A 24,359-nucleotide genomic window follows, 5' to 3' on the forward strand; every position below is an offset into this window, starting at 1 on the left:
AAGTAGTATACAAAACTAAAATATCAGTTACACTGAAAGAGAGAAAATCAGTTCCCCAATGTTTTGATAAAAATACACTGTTGAATCTAATTTCTGCTCTAGCTCTAAATATTCTACCCATTCGTTTCTATGGGACTTTTTTTCCAACTGAGGTTGTGACGTTGATGTCACATGTTATTTTGTTTAGATGCCATATTATGTTTTACTTGCTTTTGCGTCCACACATCCTGGATTCTAGTTTCAGGACAGGGTTTCTACATTCAAACTGTATGATGTCTAAAATCTCTCTCCATGTCTAATCCTTGTAACCATCTGTCCACTGGAAGTAAGAAAAATGTGGCTGAATGTGTTTGGATCTAATATTATTAGGTTTATTTAACAAATATGGCCAATAATTGGATTTTTTGTAGAGGATGGGAATTCAGCACAATGCCGACTTGTTAATAAGAACATTTTGCATTCAGATTTAGATTAAATAACTTTTATATATCAGATCAACATTAAACATTTTCTGTCTGAATGATATAGTTGTTTTAGTGTTTGAACTGCATTTCTGCCTCACAGTGTGAGACTAGTCAGTTACCAAAAAACTTCAAGGAACAAGGATTTTGTGCTTTTTTTCACAAAACATTCAGCTAATTTGCACTTTGTAGCTGTCCTATCAGTTAGAGCAGGGGTGCCCAAGTTTGGTCCTCGAGATCTACCATCCTGCAACTTTTAGATGCAACCCTTCTCCAACACACTTTAAACATTAAACATTTTGTTGCATTTCATGCTGCACAAAGGGATTTGATGGATAGTGGAACGCCAATACAAACACATTAGACAAGTTTAACACTTTTTTTGCCCAATTTATAAAATGTACTATCCATGTATTTTTAGAATTTGATGAGCTTTGATGAGTACTCGTGCTACATGTACAGTAGACAGAGATGAGAATATTGTAATCAATAAAGTTGGAACCAAAAAAAGAATATATAACCACAGTAAACATCACAGCAAGACCACATTTTAGTGGGAAACACCAGTTTAAAGACTCTGATTTTGTGCCCTGTGAAGTACATAAGTACATAAGCAAGTACAGAATAACTTCTTGTCAGTTAGTAGTCTAATCAAAACAATAAATCAAAGTTACAACACTCAACCTTTGCTCTGAGTCACTGATTTACAGAGAAAATATTGGCTCTGCTTTACTCAATTCTTCCCTCTGCTGGTCAAATGTGGGAAACCACAATGTAGGCTATGTTGGTTAGAAAGGACAATCCAATAGTAACACCCATGTAAATATGAAACATAAATAGACTGTACTTATATAGCACTGTTTTAGACTTGCTGACTCCCAAACTGCTTTTACACTACAAACTACATCCACTCAGTCAGAACTTAGTCTGCACTCTGACAGTCTACAGTACACAGTGCCTTTTTTCTGTATCACATCCTGATAAACTCCCTTGGAATAGCAATTAAAGAGTGATTTAAAAAACTCATCAAAAAGAGGAAAAGATGGTTGAAGTCTAAAAACAATACAATACCAAAAAATAAATAAATAAAAAAAATCCCTATCAAAACTCTGCTGTTACAGTCTGAAAACCTTTGTGATCTCATGTGAACCCCAAGAAAAAAGTATGCAACTGGACATTTGCTTAGTAAAAACAGTTACAAAACAAGTCATTCCATATGGAATACAAAACACATAGTTATTTTCTCTGGTTAAAATTTGTGATAAAAACAGACATTTTAAATCTTTATTGTTTATAATTATTATACTAACATATCAACAAAATGTGGACAAGAAGTTTGAAACTGGTTTTATCAAAGGTAAGAAAATTTCAGTAAATTAGCACAATCTGCTAGTCAATTATGGTGAACAAATACAAACTGGAAAAAGATTAATAAAGATTAGAAAGATATGGTTGTTTTTACTGTCATGATAATGCATATTGTAGTAATTAGAATGAAGCCAAAAAGAAGAAGGGGAGGAAGGGAGTAGCAAACAAAAAAGATTAGGTCTCGCGAGATTACCACCATAAACGAGGATTGGGGTTAGGTCTTGAAGTTTTCAGATGCATCTATAGATGAATCATAATAACATCAAAATGTCGGGACGTTCAGGCCGCGCTGAGACCCGAAGTCGGGCTAAAGACGACATTAAAAAGGTCCTGGCAGCCATCGAAAAAGTGCGGAAATGGTATGTAAGCCGTGTGGGGAACAATATGGAGGGAAATGTGTTAGTAGACCGCAGCCTGATATCTTGCTGCGTCGCTCAACAAACTTCAGTCGGAAAAGTTAGATGATTGACGGAGCTGCTGACCAATCAGCGCCCTTGTTTGACTAAAAGGGCGGGGCTATTTGAGTTTTTCCGCTGAGAGCTGTCAATATGGCTCCAGCAGCTTCACATGCGGTGGGCTGTAATTCAGCGAACTATCATTCCTAGTCTTATCACGGTGTCACTAAGAAATACCACCGGAAATGTCATGATTTGTACATGCTCCTGTACTGCTGCAAATGCTGTAATTGAGCATACTAAGAGCTATCAATTCTGTCATGGAAAGAGAACATGAATGCTACACGTAGCTCGCCTCGGGTGATAATCAATGTAATTTTGTCCCCAGGGAGAAGAAATGGGTGACAGTTGGAGACACATCCTTGCGCATATTCAAGTGGGTGCCAGTAACAGAAACAAAGCAGGTGCGGACCTCTGTCATGCACAATATCGGTACTCCTGCTCATTCATGGTACTTGTTGGTATCCATCCCGTGAGTTTTACAATACACTTTTTGTGACAGATATATCGAACCAAATCCACTGGTGGGGATGTCAGGGGTTTGAAAGATGTGGTCCTGGAAAACACAAACTCTTTGCTGGATTTTACTGGTAGGTTACAAGGCAGTTTTTAATACAGGTATAATAAAGGTGTTGCTACTCCTGATTTTGCTTGTTTGCAACTTGCTGCAAGGGTTAGTCACCTGGTGTCCTGAACCTCTTTTCATCTGTGCTCCCAGATGAAAACAGCAACCAGAGCTTTCTGTCAGATGTTTCTCAGCCAAAAATGGATAACAGCAGCAGCACCTCTAGCTCGCAGCAGGTGAGCCCCCCACATACCTACAGTCTCCGAGCTGAAGACTCTCAGCCACCCATGTTAGGCCAGGAGAGTGTGGATGGTACGTAGAAATCTTGTTCAATCACATTGTCACTTAATGTTGCAATGTTCTGTTTAAAATAAAATGTGTTCAGTTTAGTGACTTGCAAATAGATGCTTTAACTAATTGGGATATTATTCATCCCTCCCTATTAATATAGAGCCAGTTCATTCAGGACAGGAAGGTGCAGATGAGCCACCTACACTCATCAAGGAAGACCCTCTTTCATCAGGAGCTGTCAGACGAAATACTCCAGACACACAGGTTTGATTTCAAGAAAGACAAGAAACATTTTCCCTGATGAGGAATTTTACACATCTGGTATCTGCTGCTGGATAAAAATGGGATTTTAATTAAAATAGAACTATTTTGACATTTTACCACAATAACCAATTGTGTTCCTATTATGTCCCAACAGGAAGAACTGGATGAATCAGGAGCACCTCCTTTAAAAAGGATTTGCACAGGAGAAAATGCTGTTCTTAGATAGCTTATTTATAACTAGTTTGTCAAAAATGCACTAGTTACCTGTCCTCAGTTGTTGTAAAACAAAACTTTCAAAATTGATTCTGTTTCTCTTTAAATATTTACCCAAATATCACTCATTACATTTCAGCTAATGACAAAAAAGTATTATTTTTTTTATATAATTATTATTCAGTTTCACTTTAGAGTCTTTGCAGTCTTGCTAGCTTGAATGATTTTTTTAAAGAATGGAGATAACTTTTTAAATTGTATGTGTACAAAGCTATATTATGTATTTCCTTTCACATGTTGTAAATTTCTGGTACCTGCCTCTGGTTTCTTTCTTACGCAGTTAAAGTTTTGCATGTTTCCATACCTTTTTGCTCCATTTATTTTTTTTAGATTTACTGACTGTCTTGAAAATGTGTTTCTTGTATAGCTTCATGCAGATTGGTGGTTTTAAGTGTGCTTTTAGGGTATGCATTAAATATAATGTGCTTTTCCGAAACAAAATATTTTGGCTTGTCACACTAGAAAAAAATACATTTAAAATATCTGTCAAAATTACCCATGTTTTAGTCAAAATGTTTTGTAAATCATAATAAACGTTATTTTCCATTTCCATGAATAATTTCCGATTCGTTGATGTTATTTTGTAGTCACTCTGCTGTACAAGATATATAGGGCAATCTATTGTTTAAGCGGACTGTTACACTTGGTTAATTGTCTGATAGTTAGTGAGCTTGGCTTATTTAAAGTGGGTGCGTAACACTGTTGACTGACAGGACATGTCAGCCAATTAGAAACTGTGAAAGCAATTCGAGCAGGGCGCTGCACCAACACACCCAATGAACATCGAGAGAAGGCGGGATATGAGAGCGGCGCCACTTGCTGCCGGGGAAACGGAGCGCTTAGGCTGTACGGAATTGTGCCGGTGGACTAGAAACTCCCGCCATTTCGACAGGGAATTAACCTCTTGTTTGATTTAAGTTACTTTATCGAAATACTTGCGGGCGCTGTTGTCTGTTTACACTTAACTTCAATTGCACAGACATTGAACTGCAAGAGTTCAAGCGAGAACAGATCTGAATTGCAAAGACTTGTTGGGATTATGCAGTGCCAGACATTGCTGGACTGAGCTTTGGCTGTTACTTCGAGTTTGATTTCGGTCTGGTTCGCATCCTTTCATGTTCATCAGAGGGAGGTAAAAGTTTACCAACTATCCCAGGATACAACTCCGGTAACATATTTTACATCTTAAGACACTGCGTAGAACCATTATGACACCGCAGCTAGAGAAGTACACAATGATGAGATGAGGCCGGCGGCAAGAAACGCAGTGTTATTGTTTTGCAACGAGATAGCAATCCAACCTGCTAGCTAATCAGCTAGCTACTGCACGTTGAGTGCCGGGCCTGCCGGTGGTAACGTGAGACGTGCTATCAATCGGCAGCAGTATAACGGCCACTTGGATACATGCTAAGGACATACCATTGTGTTTTATTGTACTAGTTTGTTGCTAGAACGTCAGATTTCACCTCTGGCACTCGTGCCACCTCTGAATTCGATATGGCACCGCTATTGGGCCGGAAACCGTACCCACTGGCTAAGCCGTTAGCCGAGCCACCAGGCCCGGGAGAGGAGATCTACATCATCGAGCACACCAAGGAGGCCTTCAGGAACAAAGAGTATCCTTAAACGTGATGCTGATGCTTAGAACCGACTTATCAAGCCAGTTGTTCGGTTAGAAGTATGCTTATGTGTGTATCGCTGACTCAATTAATGTTACCACATTTACACTTGCTGCATTGTAAAGTCGACTAAAGATTTTGACATTACCTGACATTTCCCCCCCGAAGTGTTTTACCGCATGTACACAGTTTACATTGGATGACAGGCTTGCAAGCTAACGTTCACACAGCTTTGCTAATCGACTCGTTAAATGTCTTAGTTGCCCATTTAACCGAGTTAACGAGAAATATAGCGTTTTAAATTGCCCACATCACAGTCATTGTAGTTATTAAATGGTGGAGAAGTGTGTTTCACTTTCATCTTTACGGCTTCGCTGTCAGCCAGCAAAGCTAACAAGGCTAGCTAGCACTTTGCTAACGTAAGGTATCCCATTATGTCACAATAGCTCCTCGTCTGCCTCCACAGACCGAAGCGGCTGCTGTGCTGGCTTCAGTTAGCTGATCGTGTTAGCACATAACCCACTTTAGCACCTCTGTGTAAAGGAGCACAACTCTGTCTAACATCACATCACTGAATTGATAAAAGATTATTATTATTATTATTATTATTACAAGCACTGTCTCCAGTGTAATTGTTGTGTAACTCAATCCGCTTGTTTATAGGGTGTTTATGTGAATCAAGCGTCAGAGCTCCGTAACTGACAGCAAGGTTACGTAGCCAGTTTTGTCCGCTCAAAGTGACACAATATATCTTAGGAGTTATGTTTCTTTACTTTCCTTTTAGTTGCAGAAGATGTGGATTTAGCTGTTGACATTCTTGTGATATTCAGTGATCTGTCTGTATGGCGTTAACTTTTAAACCAGTCAGGATTTGTTTCAGGCTGCCCATCTAACTTTTTTCCTACTCCATCTCTGATAATACTAGAAATGACACTTTGAACTGTTTTGCAATCATCAGACATGTTGTAGTCACATTTTCAAGACCTGGTTACTGACTATGGTAATGCTTTCATTTGCCAGACAAATTGTTTTTACTTTTTGTATTGGTAGCTAGTGCCATTTGCTCATCATCTTTCCATTTTTATTTTTACTTGGCTGCCTAACCTCTTCCCAGGTTTGTTTGAGTAGAATTAAGTTTAGTTTTGTGATGATGAAAAGTTCGTTGCTGCAGTAGTTCTCAGATCGCCCCACCCAAAACCCAGCCTTTTTTTATCAGCCTTTACTAACATTAGGGAATGCAATTTACAAAAAAAATTTAACTTTGTATAAAGCACATTTGCAGTCACATCAGCAAATAGTCTATTTATTTAGCTTTTAAGTCCAAGTAGTTCTTTATTACTCTCAGTTTGAGAACCACTGAATCATTTGTATGAGTGACTCAAATTTATTAACCCTAGTGGATATTTTTTTTAGCAAGCAAAAGGCTAAATGTAGGATTATTTTGGTCTGAACATTGTGATTTCCTTGACAAAATATGTACAGAGAGTATGAGGCCCGCTTGCAGAGGTATGGCGAGCGCATCTGGACATGCAAGAGCACCGGGAGCCTACAGCTCACACACAAAGAAGCATGGGAGGAGGAACAAGAAGTCACAGAACTGTTAGTATAAGAGTGATTTTTTTTTATTTATTCTTTTTTTTTTTACCTTATCAATAACAATCATTTAGACTGATTTTTACTTAGAACCAAAAACAGTTGCTCATCCAAATGGAAGTTCTGTATTTTAAAGGAAGAATTATACTCTGCCAGTGAAGGTCATAAGACTCACTGCTTTGTTGCAACAGAGTAAATCTTCCGCTCCACCTCTCATTGTGTTCAGTGTAAATGTTTGAGTCATCTTTGAATCTGCAATGGCTTCATGGCAGTTCCTTTATTCTGATTTGGATGAAGAAAAAAATAATATGCATGTGTGCTAGCAGCAAGAGGAAGAGAAGGCAAACCAGACTGTATGTTGAAGTGTCAAGAGGAAAGACCAGGTAGAGCAGCGCTCAGCTGCCCAGAGCTCTAGTCACTCTGGATCATAAGCTGTATTTAAGCTCTGTCTAATTTTATCAGCTCGGAGATTTTATTCCCCCTGCTGTCTTCTCTCCTCCTTTGTTGTCGTGCTGTTTAGTGCTCAGATTTCATTGATCAAAATATAAAAAATCTAAACACTAATAGCATCATGTTAGCAGCTAACGTCCATACAAAATTAGATTTTTTATCATTTATTTATTAATTTTTGAATGAATGAATGATCATTTGTCTCTCTAGTCTCCAGGAAGAGTATCCTCAGTGGTTTGAGAAGCCAGTCCTGGAGATGGTCCATCACAACACAGTGTCTTTAGACAAACTGGTTGAAATGGCCTGGATGGAAATTCTCACTAAGTATGCTGTTGGTGAAGAGTGTGACTTCCTGGTTAGTTTGACCTCTGAAATTTTCTAAACTGGTCCATTATTCAACAAACACCTCACAAATGCCTATTTTCACTGCTTAGGATATGCAGTGTCACTGTTAATCTTCAAAATACTTAACAAATAACTTAGTAGTAAATTTGAATTATAAACAGACATCTTCAGGACGACAAGATTTAGAATATTGATATATCTGTGTTTAATTAGTGTTTTCTAACCTTTAAAGACTCACTAGAGTGTTTTTGTAGGTTGGAAAAGACAAAAGTTTGCGAGTGAACGTGGTAAAGATACATCCCTTGGAAAACCCTGAAGGAGAGTCGGGGGAGAAGAAACTTGAAGGGGCTTGTGACTCCCCATCCAGTGACAAGGAGAATGCCAGCCAGGAGAACCAGAGAAAAGAGCCTCCCCCCCGAGAGGAGGAGAACAAGAGGGAGAGTCTGAGTAAGTACCACTCAGTTCAGAGCATAGTACTCTTAAGCAATGATAATACCAAGGACACATAGCTACCGGTGTTTGATTAAGCAGGCTATTTCGGGTTGGATGTTTTTATTTCCCTTCTTTTAGTTTCTTGTATGTTGCTTTAAAAACTGTCATATTGCTTAGTCTATACCATTATGTTGCTTTACCTGCTCCCAGGTGATAGAGCTCGACGTTCTCCGAGGAAACTCAGCTCTGCCATGAAAGAAGAGAAGAAAAAATGGGTGATGCCGAAATTCCTTCCTCATAAATACGATGTGAAGCTCATCAATGAGGATAAGGTTTGTTCATCATCAGCACTGAGACTTAAGTGTCAGATAAGTTCATTTCGTCTTGTTTTTTATGAGTTTGTGGGCTATAAGAGATGGCAGTCCCATCCTCATCTCAGAAAAGAGATCTCAAAATGCCATGTACAATTTATGGTCTTTTGAGGTTTACAAAGACTGATTGTACTCTTTGTCCCCTTTTTATAGGTGATTTGTGATGTCCCTGCAGACAATCTTTTTAGAACAGAGCGCCCTCCTACCAAGGAGATCGTGCGCTACTTTATCAGGCACAATGCTCTGAGACTGGGAAAGGGAGAAAGCGCTCCTTGGGTAGTTGAAGATGAGTTGGTGAAGAAATTTAACCTGCCCAGCAAGTTTAGTGACTTTCTTCTTGACCCACATAAGGTAATTTACTCAGTTTCCTGCACATATTTTAATTTTTAAGGATTGTTGACTCTTGTGCTCACACTTTTTTTTTGTTTGGTTTTTAGTTTTTGGCAGAAAAACCCTCAACAAAGCGTAAGAGCTTGGCATCCCCTGATGGTAAACAAATCAAGAAGCTTAAGGCATCTGAAACTCCTGGAGAGGATTCAGGAAGTGAGAAAGCAGAAAAGAAGAAAAAAAAGAAAGGTTCTCTGCCCATGTCCCTTAGTCCCACCATCTGGGGCCACATGCAGGTTAGCTGGTTTATTTACACATTATGTAGTGTCACTCAAGATGCCTTTATATCTCTTAATGTCAAAACTTTGCTTGCTCTTCATTTCAGAAAATGAAAATGAATGGGTCTCCACTCAAGATGAAGAACTCTGGAACTCCAAAAAAAGGAGAAGGGAAAAGCTCAGCTCCCTCAACTCCAAAATCTGGCAAAAAAGCAGGGGACAAAAAAGAAGGAAAGAAAAGTGGAAAGGGTGGTGACAAGAAGCTCAATGTCCTCAAAGCCTCTAAGAAAGATGGCAAAACTGGTGCAAAGACACCAAAGATGAAGCAGATGACTCTGCTACACCTGGCTAAAGGCACCCCTGCAGGAAGTCCCAAGAAGAGACCCCGTAGTACTGGCATGGGCACACCTAAACTTGGAAAGCCGCTGCACCCTATGGCTCTCCACCTCCTTCGTTACTATAAAGAAAACAAGGGCAAAGAGGATAAAAAGAACTCCCTTTCCTCTCTTATCTCCAAAGCTGCAAAAACCTTGCCTCCAGATGATCGTGGCCGTCTGCCAGAGGAGCTCAGGGAGCTTGTACAGAAACGCTGGGAGCTTCTGGAGCAGAAGAAGCGATGGGCAGCCATGACCGAAGAGGAAAAGAAGGAGGAGATGAAGAAGAAACGCCAGGAACTCAAAGAGAAGCTTAGAGAAAGAGCAAAGGAGAGACGTGAGAAAGAGATGCTGGTCCGCCGTGAGCAATCTCGCAGATATGAGGACCAAGAGATCGAAGTTGGCAAAGCCTTGCCGACGTTCAAGCTTCTAGACATGCCTGAAGGATTGCCCAACACCTTGTTTGGTAGTGTAGCAATGGTTGTGGACTTCCTTCACTGCTACGCAGGGCTGCTGATGCCAGATGACCAATATCCCATCACAGCAGTGGCTCTGATGGAAGCCCTAGCAGGGGATCGGTCGGGCTTTCTCTATCTGAACCGTGTGTTGGTGGTGCTACTTCAGACGCTGCTGCAGGATGAGCTGGCTGAAGGCTACAGCGAGCTCGACATGCCCTTGTCTGAGATTCCTCTCACGATGCACTCCGCGTCAGAGCTGGCACGGTTGTGCTTAAGACCATGTGACGCTCATGGTGAGGAGAGCGGCCAGGGATCAGAGGACTTGGGGGCCGTGGGTGGCTTTGACGATGTGGTGACCAGCGAGTTCCTGGACAAGCTTGAAACATCTGAGGTGTTTGAGCTCAGCCCTGAAGACAAGGTCAACCTGTTGGTGGCTCTGTGCCACCGCATCCTTATGACTTACTCAGTAGAAGACCATGTTGATGCAATGCAGCAGCGGTCCGCCGAGCTGTGGAAGGAGCGTCTGGCTATGCTGAAAGAGGTCAATGACCGCAAGAAGGCTGAGAGGATAAAGAGAAAGGAGATGGAGAGCAAAGGTAAGTTGATCAGTGGTTTAGCTGTGTTTGAAATATAGCTGTGAATCACAAGGTTAAACTAAGCTTTGCATTTTTGGGGATCAAAGGTGAAAAGAAAAAAGAGGGGGGCACTAAGAAGGAGAGCAAGAAAGAGGTAAAGGTGGAGCCAGAACCAGAACCAGAACCTGAGGACATGATCAGCTCAGTGAAGAGTCGGCGCCTCATGGCCATGCAAGCCAAGAAGGAGAAGGAGGAGTTGGACAGACAGAACAAAGGTAGACTTCACTGCAGGAGGTGCAGCTGCTCATCTGCTGAAATGTGCTTTCATTAAAGAAAAATATGAATTGGAGACACAAGCCCGACTGTGAATGTGGCATTTGAAGCAAAGATTATTTAGTCAGATTTTTCCTTATTCATCATTCTGGCTTCGTATTGATTACTGTGTTGTTCCTCGACAGAGCGGATGGAGAAGGAAGCAGAGGAGGAGCGGATGCGCAAACAGAGAGCCGCTGCAGAGAGAGCCTTTCAGGATGGAATAACCAAAGCCAGACTTGTGATGCGCAGGACTCCCCTTGGTACAGACAGAAATCATAACAGGTTGGTATGGCTCACATGTGGTTACAGGTAAAATGATGCAGATTGTCTTGCAAGTGTGGCATGTGCCAAGGTCAGGGGTTTATTAAATGGCTGTCATTGCCAGGACGTAGGGCGTAGGAGAAATGAACCCATGCTCTCTGCTTTTCTGCAGAACTTTTTCATGCGTATCTTATTGTGGCTGTTTGATGGTTGGTGGTCTTGTGTGTTGGGCTCAGTATGAGTGATCTAAAACGTTTCAGTGCTCATCAGCTCCCAGACAGTGTAAACATGCCCCAAGTTGAAAAAATCCTGGACTTTTTTTGTCCTTTTAATTTATGATGCTACAGAGCCTCTTCTAAGGTCTTTCAGAGTCCTTGACATTAAGTCAGACTAATCTTCGATAGCAGTTGAAGGACCAACAACATATTATAAAACAGAGCTCGTATTGTCTGGGACCCATCAGTGTTTACATAACTGTAAGTACTTTCAGTTGCACTGATAATTCTAACGATGGCTGTGTAATGTTTTTGTTAAGATACTGGCTTTTCTCTGACGTGGTTCCTGGTCTGTACATTGAGAAAGGCTGGGTCCATGAAAGCATCGACTACAGCTTCACTCCTCCATCTGAGGAGAAACCAGAGGAGAAACCAGCAGAGCCTGAGGTGGAGGAAGAGGAGGATAGTGAGGCAGTTCTTGCACCTGATTCCCAAGGTATAATAACCAAAGTTGAATTTAGTGAAATCTTCTTAGCTTCTTAACAGTTTTGATAATGTTTTCAAAATGTTTTTAATACTATATATGTGTTTGTGTAACTTTATATTTGTAAAATATACATGATTCTGACATATTAATGTTGCAGAAGCTGAAAAGGATGATGGCAGTATAGATGGTGCTGTTAGTGAAGGAGTCCAGCAGGGGGCAGCACCAGATCTCTGTATTGAAACTACTATTCCCAAACAGGGACAGAACCTTTGGTAGGCACTAATGTTTATTTCCTTCCTTTTAAATGATTGCTGCCTAACTGGTTTTGTTCTTATTTTGACTTTTTCTTTTCTGTGTTATAACTTTTCTTCCTTTGAATCCAGGTTCATTGTTGATACCACAACTGAACTGGAAGAGCTGGTGGAAAGCCTTCATCCTCAGGGGGTCAGAGAGAGTGAACTAAAGGCAAAGATCCAAAGCAGGTGAATGCACTCTATTAATGGAAGATAATCATTTTAACACACAACAATCCAGTCCTGTAGCTTTACTAGCTTAGAACAGTCTTTCTGAGAGATGCTGCAAAACACTGTTTATTGTTTAATTTAGTTAACAACTGAATGAAAAACAGGGCAACAAACACTTTAAGAAACTGTAATAGCTAGTTGTAATAGCTTAAACGATATATAGTTCATAAGGTAGCACCAGCTACAAATTGATATGAAACTGATTACAAAACTGAACTTTTGGCTTTATCAGGTACCAGGACATCGTACACTCCATCCATTTGACCCGTAAAGCCAAGCTGGGCCTCAGGACCTGTGATGGATACACAGAGTTGCTCAAATACATGCGCAGTGACATTCAGGAAATAGCTTCAAGACTCCAGAAGGGAGGCCTGGGATACCTGGATGACAATGTAGACATAGAAGATCAGGTGAGTCAGATAAAACAAGATAAAAATGGCTTTAAATCATTAATGTTAACTCAGATTAGATTTTATATGGTGATGCATAAGAAATTGCTGGAAACAATATTTTATTTATTTTTTTTAGCATCTGTTTTATTACATAGTCTAATTGTTATTGCCCTTGAGAGATGTCAGTGTTTACACAAAACTTTCTATTTAAATTGTAATTCATATCTTCATCTCTGTTCCCAGTTGCAAGACATGGAGAGCTTGAAAGACTTTGGTGAGTGCATCATCACTCTTCAGGCCTGTGTAATCAAAAAGTTCCTGCAAGGGTTTATGGCCCCTAAACAGAAAAAGAAGAAAAAGCAAGGAGGGGAAGAAAGCAGCAAGGCTGAAGAGGTGGATGAGGAGAAGAGACTGGCAGAAGAAGCCAGGGTAAGAGAACACTGTTTAGTTTCTGGTGCAAAGTCGATCAAAGTCAGTGAATGAGTCAGTAAATGTGGTGCAATATCTACCTCTTCCCATTAGGTAGCGACAGCGGTGGAGAAGTGGAAGACGGCCATCAGGGAGGCCCAGACCTTTTCCCGTATGCACGTGCTGCTGGGGATGTTGGATGCGTGCATAAAGTGGGACATGTCTGCTGAGAATGCTCGTTGCAAAGTCTGTCGCAGGAAAGGTGAGAAGTCAGTGTCAGCTTGTCTGTAAGCAGACTTGCAAACACAGGAAAAGTTTTGGTGTCACTTATTTTTCTAGGCAAAAATCTACCTTTGAGACTTTGAACTGATGCAACACAGCCAGAGTTCTGTTATGTATCGTGGACAGGCAGTTCTGTTCTGCTCGAACAACTCTCTGTTCCCTGTCCAGTGCTCAGGCAGAAGCTATCTGTGGTGAAGTTGATGGAGGCCAGACCCAGACAGGGCAGCAGCATGAAGCTCAGAGCAGTACAGTACAGTTATGTCAGGCAGGTCTGCATACAGGGTCAGCAGCTTCGCAAGCCCACAGGTGAACCTGTAGTGTTAAGAGGAAAGAAACTTTGTTTCCTGCACAGCAACACAGACATGGGAAAAATAAATGAGAAGATGTCCAGGTCATTTTAGGGAGTGAAAACTAGAATAATCAATAATAATAAAAAAAACAAAACAAAAACATCTTTTGTGTTGATTTCTACAAGGTGATGATGAGAAACTTATCCTCTGTGATGAGTGCAACAAGGCTTTCCATCTGTTCTGCCTGCGGCCAGCTCTGTACCGCATCCCTGCTGGAGAATGGCTGTGCCCGGCCTGCCAACCCACTATGGCCAGACGTGGCTCCCGTTCAAGGTAAGTGTCTGCTTTGTGATGTTTGTTCTGCATTTTCCAAACAAGCTGCTAAATTAGACTGAGGGATCTAAAACATTAACGGCTACTTGGGTATTTGAAAGTATAGCACCTCATCTTAAAAACGTAACACTGTAGTTTTAGGGCTGCAGTAACTGCTTTCGGAGGCCATGCTGCAGAAATGGCTGCAGTCAGTTTCTTTGTTTTTCTATTAAGTTTGAAGACTTGAACCTCTCAATTGCAGGAACTATAAACAGGACACAGACGAAGAAGAGAGTGAGGAGGAGTCTGAAGAGGAGGACTCTGAAGAAGATGAAGAGGATGAGGAAGAGAATGACTACAAAGCCATGGGGCACAGCTGTGAGTATCTTGAAGACAAATTTAAGTCCAGTTTATACAGAATTTCTCTGCCATTTAACAGATTTTTCCTAATATTGCCAAATAAGCTGTTTCATTGAGGTTAATGATACCATTTAAGTGCTTGTGTTCAGTACGCTACATTCAGAATTTTTACAAACTTCCATAAACCAGTAAAGAAGTCAGATGGTTTCAATATAGACCTGAGCTGCTTTTGGTAAAAATGAATCCTGGGTGCTAATGGAATGAGAGGAATGCTAATGGGAATTTCAGCCCCTGTCCTCTTTCTGTCTCTTTTGTCTGTGTTTTGTCAGCTGAGGTCTAAACCTTGCTTTGAAGCTTTGAATGTCTCACTCTGGCTTCACTCAGAGTATGTGGCAAGATGATCCCCCCCTGTCAGCTCAGACTTGCGTGTCAAGTGTAACGATAGAGATGTTCAATTCAACAGGGCTGAACAGTTCATGGGAGGATGTTGGTGCATGTATGAACTGATTAATTTTCTCTTTTCTAGCCTGCAGCTCCTGCAATGTGTTTAAATCACAAGGGTTTGCATCTGCCCTGCTTAATGTCTGTGATGTTCAATCCAGTTTTAATGTAACTAACATTTCAGATTACAGCATGCACTCACATGCTGATTTCTACTCTTCTTTATGTTTTCCTTATCACACTTTTATTTCTTTACAGTGAGACCAAGAAAAAAAAATAAGCAGGCTTCGTCACGGCAGAAAACCTCAAAGAGTAAGTCCAAGAAGCCGAGCTCCTCTAGCAGCCAGACCAGCAAACAGAGGACAGGCCCCAGCAGCCCTGCAGACATTGACGAGTTGGTAAGAAAGAATATGCAGGACTCATATTTAGAAAAAAAAACACATTATGTTTCAGGACTGTGCAAACATTTGTGATCAGCACTTTGGTTTTTAGTAGTTGCTGGTGGTGCTTATCTGCAGGTGCGACTAAGTTCCCAAACAGGAGTGCGCAAGCAGGTGCTGGAGCTGGAGAGGTGTGAGGACATCCTCAAGAAACTGATGAAGTTTCGCTACAGCTGGCCTTTCAGGTAAGCAGAGAACATAATCTTTGTGTTTGAAGATGCTGTCAGCATTTAAGCGCCCTGAATTTCTGTTAAGTAGGATCACATTTTCTCCCCACGATCGCATATGAAAACGTAACCCTGTAGTTATGTTATAATAATTTGGGTTTTTATTAAAAAAAGAGGCATAGAGAACATTTTGTTTTATTTTATTTATTTATTTATTTTTTTGAGTATTTCAAACATTTAAATCCACAACCACATTTTTGTTTTAAATCCAAATGTGATTTAACACAGCAAGACAATCAGTTGGTTGTTTTGTGACTGTCTGCAAAGCAACAGCATCACAGTAGTTGACAGAAGCAACTCCTCCACTTGCTCTCCTGGATTTCTGTGTCTATGACCACATGTTCCAGACGAGGTCTTGGGGGAGCTGGTGAAGCCACAACAGCCTCAGAGTCTTCTTTCAGGCTGTGCCTTTCATTCAGTGGTGCGTAAAGAGGTGGTGCAGGTGAAACCATACCAGAGTCTTCTCTGCTAGATTCTAAGTTTTCATCTTCACAGAACTTTTGAAGTTCATTTTTGTGGGCCTGAATTTCAGGAAAGGATGCATTATCTGCAGGGGAGGTTGGTGAGGTTGGTGAAACATCAGCAGATTCTTCTTCTCTAGCGGATTTCAAGTCTTCATCAACACAAGACCTTTGAAGTTCATTGTCATCAGCCTGAATCTCTGTAACAGAATCTGGTTCAGCGGGGGGTGTTGGTGTAGTGGATGAAACCACATGCCAGTTTGTGTCTGGACCAGGCGTGTGCTGCTGCTCTGTTACATCAGCACTGATGTCATCTTGAACCAAACTGGTGGCAGGGGTTAGTTGAGCTGGCACTTTGGCACTGTGAACCTGAAACATCTCACAAATGTGTCCCACTGAAACATCAACAATTTTGCTCAACAACTCTGGTGCAAAGTTCTTGATGCTGTCCATCAGGATGTCCTCAGGGTACATCTGTCTGACTTCTGTGAGGATGGACTGAATCACGGCGTTCCTGATGCAGCGGGAGAAGGTGGCTTGATTTTCCACACTCATAAGAGCATTAGGTAGTCTGTCCATAGTTGCCATTGTAACCCCAACAGACACTGTACTGAGCATCTTGGAAGGTCTTTCCAAGATTGGGCGAGGAGGAAGCTCCCAGAAGCCCTGCACGACTCTAGGAACAACCTCAATCGCCACTTCTTCAGGACTGAGATGTTTGGAGCTGGATGGCATTAGCTGCCTCTCTTGCAGAATCTTTGCAAAGTAACTGGCAGTGCTCAGGACTTCAGGATGTCTGTAGATTGTAGTCACTGGTTTAGAATCCCCTCAGAAAATCAGAAATTTTTAAGTGTCTTAGGTAATGAATGCCACAAATAATAACTCACAAAAACTTTGGAGGTATGGCCTCTGGAAACGTGAGGAGCATCTTGGCTTCAAACTCAACATCCCTCATTTTGTTGCTGATGTTTACTGCCCAAGCCTAAAGCAGAAATGAAGCACAGCTTTGACATAATTGGAGAATATAACTGGAGTAGTCCAATAATTGACTGCAAAGTCTTACCAGCAAGAGAAGAGATTTTTCATCATCTTCACCCAAATCCTCCAGATCGAACACCCAATGGCTTTAAACAAACAGAACAGAGACCTTACTTCTAAGTTTTCTATTTGTTAGAGACAGATGAGCTGACATTATTTAAGGTGCGGAGGTGGATGGTCTGTTTGTGTCTTTGAAACTTGCCTTTCTATCTGCATGCTTTTACTCTGCTGAAATATAAACTCAGTCATGTCCTCAGCAGTCACCTCAGATGGGATCTGGTTTTCCTGCTGAAGCTTCAAGAGTTCAACTAACACTGCAATCTACAAAAAATAAAAAAGGTTAAATATGTTGGTCCGAATTGATTTTCCATTTCATCGTAGATTGACTGTAAAAGATGTCAGTCCTTGCCTGAGACTTGTAACTTCTCATAGTCCAGCAGAGCCTCAGAATCAACCGATACATGTGTGTATCAAACCAACTCTTTGAAAGACATAATAAAATATAACCTGCTTGTTTAAACCAGCTCTTAAAATTAAATAAAAATAGGTTGACTATGTAAAGCAAAACATCTCACATACCTTAATGGGTCTGTAGATTCCCCCGCTTCTTTCAATAAACTCCATTGATGTTTAGTTTCTGTATATCACAATACAGAACAAGCACAAAAGAACATTTTCTCAAGTATAAATCCAGAAATGATTTGAGACCCCTTACACGTGGTCGATCCTGCTGGAAAAAAATGAACAGTTTGTGCTTTGGGTGAAGAGTTCCAACAGGTCACCATGGATACGCATAATTCAAATATCTTGTTTTTGAATAACAGAGCCACCCTTTTAATGCTAGTGTGTCATGCCATGTATATATTTATAAAACTAAATCTTGTGATGCTGTAACAACTTGTTAATGTTTCAATCCATTTATTTCAAAATGATGCATAATAACTAATCTTTTATCAAATTCCACACACTAAATGTTCTGTCATTTTGTGTTGAAAAATGCATTTTAACATATAAACAGACCTACTCCAGTTACCCCAGTGATAGAAAGACATCAGAAGTCAGGAGCCAGGAGAATAATTGCTTCTTCCTACCTCATTGTTTCACATAGTTTCTGTTGCATTTTTAACTTCATATGAGACTATTTAAGAAAGCTGCTATCAACTTCCAGAACGCATTTACAGATGGTGCATTTTGAATTTTGCGTTGTTTCAGAATGAAGAGTCAGACCTCTGATGCAGGATAATAACTGATATGAGGTTCAGTGTTTCCCACAGGCCAGTTAGCAATTTGCGGCGCTCCCCTGGCGCCCCTTGAGGGAATGGAGTGTACAGTGTTGTGGTGGTCGGTGGAGTCGGTCATTGGGGTGTATGCAAAGTGTGTGCAGCAGGCGGCTTTCAAACACACTTTCTGAGCAGCCATATTAAATTTACACATCGGTGTGGCTGATTGGTCTGCCTGGTGCCGACACCGGTGCACAGACAGCATCATCTGTGCTCGTCAGTTGTCACTAATAATGGCAGCTGGTCAAAATAACTAATCATTTTTTAAATGATCAACACTGCAAAGGGCGGGGAGGCGGAGCAGCTGAGATGCAGAGAAACGTGACGAAATGGACTCGGGAGAAAAAGATGAAAGGGGAAGACAGCTGAGGAAGAGGCAGGCAGGTGTCGGAAAATTTGGGATATTTTTTTTTTAAATCGGTACCGACATCACGTGAGTTCACGGTTTAAAAACTAAGGCCGGTTCTAACGTAATCCAGTTGGATTTCGGTTTTCGGATAGGATCAAATCTTGAAAATGGGTTGTTCAAAAGGGAATTCCTGATTCCGAAATCCGCTTGGATCACGTAATCCAATCCTGGTTGTTATCCGGGGAAAAACAAAAACAAACAAACAAAAAACATCTCAGTTTGGGTTGTTCATAACTTTTGAGTAGGATCCAGATAACTTTGATCCAAAAAAAAAAAACAAAAAACAGAATTATCCCGATCCCAACGGAGGGTAGGATTACAGGAAGAACATGCGGTACAACCTAACAGTTGATCAAATAATAGAACTTTTTATTTGGTGCATATGCTTATATTTACATGTTGCACCTGTCCCCATGAAATACACCCCCAAACAAATTCTATAACAAACACACATGGAATAATCGATGTTCCTGTCAGTCATCACTGCATAATTGGAAAAGAACCTGTTGGAAATAATGTCTAATGATTGCATCACTCACTACACGTCCCGGTACCTCAAAACGGGGCTCAGGTGCATCATTAACATCGTTACAGAGAGAGACAGTCTGTCTGGCCACAATGTTATGAAGGACAATACTTGCACTATTATGTTACGTCCTCCCTGTGGTTCCACTTGCAAGTAGTAACGGCATGCAAACCGTCTCTTCCACCTGTTCTTCAAATGGCTGGAAGCCCACATTGATCTACATGCTGGAAATCAGGATTTGGTGATCGCGAAAAACGGCATTCTGGATCAGGGTGATCCAGTCCTATATGCTTTGAACAACCGGGGTAAAAGTAAGCCGGATTATGTGATCCACAGTGCCAAAAAATGGGATTCCATGGGATAGGCATGTTCAGTTAGTAGCGTCCTCTGCTTTAATATTTGTCTGATTTTTTTCCGATTTCTTTTGAAAAGTTGCTCCTCTGGTTCTCAAGCAGAAAGTCATCTTTTCCATTGCATACATTTCTTAAACTCTGTCAATCCATGATTAAGAATGATTAGGAGTTGGGGGTTCACTCATGCAAGTTTCTTGTTATATATTTTTTAAGGCCAATAAAGAATATTTTGCATAGGTAGCAGTCTTTAATAATCACATCTGCTTTTAGGACACAGAACTACAGCATCAAAACATTATTGGGAATCTTGTATCTCAGGATCTTTCCCACAATTTAACATATTTCCCTTGAAGGTGAGGTTTCCTCACTGCCTCCCGGACTGTTCCTGTCATTGAGATAATTTGCTTTTAATATGTAGTGTAATGAAAAATAGGATAAGGTTTTTCCAACCAAATATACTCAACTACTTTGGGGTTTTGAATCTGTGCTTTACCATTTTAACTGCTTTTCAATCAATTTGAAATCACTGGTAGTAGTCTGGTAGATTCCCAGGACTTTCAGGATATCTGTTTCAGTATGAGCCTAATACATTTATATAGCAAATGCATTTATACTTGACCATTCATGTTCGGTACAGTCAGAGTTAAAGACGTTATTAGCACAATACTGTAGTACACATCTTCCTTTTGACAGTTGCTACGCTACAGCTGATTTAAATTTTTTTGGGCAAAATACAACTTTTCAACCTCTTTTTTTTTTTTTTTTTTTTTTTTTATTACTGTGCCTGATTGTAATGTTTCCATGAAGAACTCAGTCAAGAATCCCAGAAAATGAGCAAGATGATAATTAATCTTCATGCTAGTATGGCACTTATTGAATGCTTTGTCCCCTTTTTAGGGAGCCGGTTTCCCCAGATGAGGCAGAGGACTACCTGGACATCATCTCCCAACCCATGGACTTCCAAACAATGCTGGGCAAGTTCAGCCAGGGCTCGTACCGCCACGCCCAGGATTTCCTGGAAGACATGAAGCTGGTGTTTGCCAATGCAGAGGAGTACAACCGGCAGGGCAGCACGGTGCTCTCCTGTATGGTCAAGACGGAGCAGGCGTTTACAGAGCTGCTGCAGAAGCTGCTGCCTGGCCTCAGCTACCTCCGTCGGCGCTCTCGCAAACGCTTGAACCTACGGCAAGCTACTTCTTCTTCTGAAGAGGAGGAGGAAGATGAAGAACAAGACGAGGAGCCGAAAAAGAAGATGCAGAACGGCAAATCAAACGGGAAGAAAGCCAGAAGTAGCAGGAGACAGAAAAATGAGGAGAGTGAAAGCGAGGAGGAGCAGGATGAGGAGGAGGAGGAGGAAGATGAGGACAACGGTAGGAGGAGAAGTAAGAGGACCTCTGCCACCTCTGGCAAGAAGGATTACAGGGAGCAGGATAGCGATGATGAGCGGGATACACGAAGAACTCGTCCACGGGGGGGTCGGGGCGAGGCTGGGGGGGCGAGCAGCGATGAGGATCGGTCCAGCCAGCAGCGACATTCCAAGAGACAGAAACGCTCATGAAATCCAGGGTGCTGCTTTGTTTTCTCATCCCTGTTTGCTTTTAAAAAAAAAATTAAAAAAATAAATAAATAAAAATCTGTCCCCGCTTCTCTGAAAAGCAACCACTAGCTCTCCTCCTCCTCCTCCCACAACCAGCAGGACTTAATCCTCAGAAAAAAAAAACTCTTTTTGTGTTGATGAGTTTGTTCATATTTTGAAAACAGAAAAAAAACAATTTATATTTGTAACATGTTAAAAATTGGTATTTTTTTCCAATCAAGAATGATGAGAAATTTTGGACAATGTCGTGGTCTTCATAGCTCTTAAGACTTTTTGCTTTAAATTTCAGTTTCACGTTGACAACCTCATGCAGAAATGTAGGAATATACTGTAGATTTCACTGTGGGCCACTTAGATTTCCTGTCTGCAGACATCAGTGCAGGTGATTCAGAGGTTTTGTCATAGTCAGCTGCCACATTTTTTAGGATTAGTAAATCTAGCTGCCAGATGTTTGTCCCACACACATCTGTTACATGTTTTTACTCACTACACGAGAGGGTGCCTATGTACCTGAATACCCCCTCCCCTCCCCCCAAACCCAGGATCAAAGTCATGGTCAATAGCTGGGATGAGACTTCAGATCAGACTGGTAGTCTGTCCTCTAAAAAAAACAAACCAAAAAATAAATAAAAACAAACAACAAAAAAAAGTGCTTCAGCTCAGTTCTTGGTGCCAGGAAATTTTCAGGAACCTGACTTGGAGTCTAAATTTTGGCCCATTGAGCTGTGCAGCCTCTCCTCCGTAGTGCCCTGCCACTTTAAAACACTCGGTACCTCAACTGATCCATCAGTTTGCACTCCTTTGTAAAGTGTGTACCTATAATGCCAGCAGCTGCAGGACCATACTTTTAAGATTATGTGCATAAACATTTGTAAACAGTATTTAAAACAACCAATGTGATGTTTGTTAAAAAAAAAATGGGCATTTTTAAATATTTGAATTTTTTTTTTTTTTTTTTGCACCTTTTTTCTTTGGTAATGTAAATGAAAACTTGTTCTTGGATCTTTTAGGAACATCCAGTAAATTACAAGGTTGAACCAGGGCTCCCCTCCCTCCCTCAGTCAGAACAGAGAACATGTTATTTTACACTTCATACTCAGCAGAAAAGTGTCATTTGTACATTTTGTGAGCAACATGGTATTTCTGTTCTTAAGTTTGATATTAGTGATGCAAACATGGGTTAAGCAGCTTCTCATGAGAGATTTGAAGGTTTTCCAGGACATGTCCCAGTTCAGTCATTTGGTGGCGCCCTATTCTTGCACTTTGAATATTCTTGCCCAAACATTTTCAAACGGATTCAGTCTCAGTGCTGCTGCTGCTGGACTCTGACTCACTGCTTTGTACTCGGACACATCACAGCATCACAGTGCTGGTGTCGTTTCTTAAAATGTTTTGTGTGAAATTCTACACTCACTTTCATATTGAACACAAGATTCACAAAAAAATTGAATCTCAAGGTGACGAAGTTATATTTTGTTGAGGTTGCCAGCATTGTGTGTGTGTGTGTATATACATATATATATATAAATGTATGTATATTTGTGTATACTGATAAGGCAGTTGTTGGTTTGCCCTCTTCTGTCTGTACTGTGCTGTTTACCTATGTTTTGCTAGTGCTGTTATCAACTATTTCCCCACCTATTTTTTTTAATACCCAGTCCTGTGATATTTAGTTTAAATTAGGCTTTATTCCTGACATGATTAGCCATTGTTAAAAATCATTGTTATAATCATTGGACATTTCAGCAAACAAGCAAACGTTGACTGCCCTTCTCCAAGTGAGATTCGACTGTAAATGCTTTCTTTATTCTTGGAGGAACTGCAAAATTCTTTTACACTTCCTTTTTTATATATATATATTTATAGTCTAAAGCTGGGTTTGGGCAGGAACGGAGGATTCACATGTAAAGAATTTCCAATAAAGGCTATGGATAAAGACCCGAGCTCTCCCTGATTTATTTGTGCCAAGTTGATCTGACAGAAATCACTGCCATCTATAAAGCTTGAGATGATTTAAAAAAAAAAAAAAGGGAGCAAAATGGGCTAGCCTTGATGACTGACTGATGTCTATGCTTTTTAATAAAAAAACAGTTGGGCCTGTCTCTGGTGTTGACTCTTTACTCCGAACTATTCCACTGACACGTGACATGTTGAAGTCATAATAACTCATAATAAATATCTTTCATCCTGTCATCCACAGAAGAATGAGCAATTATTTCTTCATACCGCGTGGAAAAGGTTAGTTGAGAACCTGAGTGTAGGTGGTAGTTTAAACCAGTTGTGGACAGGAGGAGTGATGGAAAGACACTATGGTGACAGCAGTCTTGACTGTGTTTCATGTGTCAGCTCAGGTAGTCGGTACCAGCCGTGGCTCCATGGTGAAATGGCCAAAATGTGATATGTGAAGTATGAGGAGAGCCCAAGGAGGTCTACAGGACCTTATGAAATATCTAGTGGTGAGGTGGTGACAGCTTGTGAGCCATCTGTAATTTGGCAACAGGTGTAGAGGCTAAGATGGATCAGAGTAAAGGTCAGAGATGCGAAAAGTCAGTGGAAACAGCTCTTGATTAGTGACAGTTCAAGCAAGACGGCAGCTGCATTTAGCTATATTAAACCTTCAATGATCTTTCACTTTGGTGACTTTTATTGCTTTCCGCTGCACTGGAATACTTGCCATGTAATTAGTAAAAAAAAAAGTACATTTCTCATAAGCTTAAATTAGTCATATAAGTCAATCCCCATATGAACATTTGAGGCGTTTTGAGCTATGAAAGATGGGGTTACAGGTCCCATAATCTCCCGATTATCTCCAGAAAAGTTAAAGGAAACTGTCACAATGAGCCACAAGCCTGGAGAAGAAATCACACTGTCTCTCCTGTTAATTCTCAGACACATTTCAACCAAAATGAACCCTGTTTGTTTTGAATGAACTTGTAATGAGAAGCTTCACTCTCTTCAACACTCAAGAATTTGTATACAAATCCATAATATGCTTGAAACACAGAGAGCTGATCCGTTTCTTTGCACCCTGGATGAAACGTGTCCATCCTAAATGGTGAATCATGCATGAGTCACCCAGCATGCTGTCACATACCAGGAAAAATAATCTGTACATGCAGCAGGGCCAGAAGCTTCAAAGTTCACACACTAGTACATAAAGTGAAAGCGTCCTTTACGATGATGAGACCGTGATCTTATTAATAGCCTCGCATATTGCTGAACTCTTAGCCATGCTGATGACA

General features: G+C 40.8%; 2 protein-coding genes across 3 annotated transcripts; both read left to right on the forward strand.

Annotated features, from left to right (window-relative positions):
* The first annotated feature begins 2,021 nt into the window (after positions 1-2,021).
* On the forward strand, positions 2,022-4,233 carry bcl7bb (BAF chromatin remodeling complex subunit BCL7B b). Its single transcript, XM_041995599.1, has 6 exons — positions 2,022-2,188; positions 2,613-2,688; positions 2,787-2,874; positions 3,003-3,161; positions 3,301-3,404; positions 3,559-4,233. The coding sequence occupies exons 1-6, from the start codon at positions 2,076-2,078 to the stop codon at positions 3,628-3,630; spliced, it is 612 nt and encodes a 203-aa protein (XP_041851533.1). The 5' UTR covers positions 2,022-2,075; the 3' UTR covers positions 3,631-4,233.
* Positions 4,234-4,504: 271 nt separating this feature from the next.
* Positions 4,505-23,219, forward strand: baz1b (bromodomain adjacent to zinc finger domain, 1B). 2 transcript variants are annotated; one of them, XM_041995564.1, is made up of 22 exons: positions 4,505-5,293; positions 6,779-6,895; positions 7,550-7,694; positions 7,939-8,131; positions 8,327-8,448; positions 8,641-8,838; positions 8,925-9,110; positions 9,200-10,520; positions 10,607-10,774; positions 10,958-11,096; positions 11,611-11,786; positions 11,935-12,049; positions 12,161-12,259; positions 12,534-12,711; positions 12,937-13,122; positions 13,216-13,363; positions 13,552-13,689; positions 13,859-14,006; positions 14,248-14,363; positions 15,045-15,184; positions 15,305-15,411; positions 20,418-23,219. In XM_041995564.1, exons 1-22 carry the CDS (start codon positions 5,175-5,177, stop codon positions 21,076-21,078), a joined length of 4,920 nt encoding a protein of 1,639 aa, XP_041851498.1. In that variant the 5' UTR covers positions 4,505-5,174; the 3' UTR covers positions 21,079-23,219. The 2 variants fall into 2 exon arrangements, with proteins under 2 accessions (XP_041851498.1, XP_041851499.1); XM_041995565.1 differs by lacking the exon at positions 13,552-13,689.
* The last annotated feature ends 1,140 nt before the right edge of the window (positions 23,220-24,359 follow it).

This window comes from Melanotaenia boesemani, chromosome 9 (genome assembly GCF_017639745.1).
Source record: "Melanotaenia boesemani isolate fMelBoe1 chromosome 9, fMelBoe1.pri, whole genome shotgun sequence".
NCBI lineage: Eukaryota > Metazoa > Chordata > Actinopteri > Atheriniformes > Melanotaeniidae > Melanotaenia > Melanotaenia boesemani.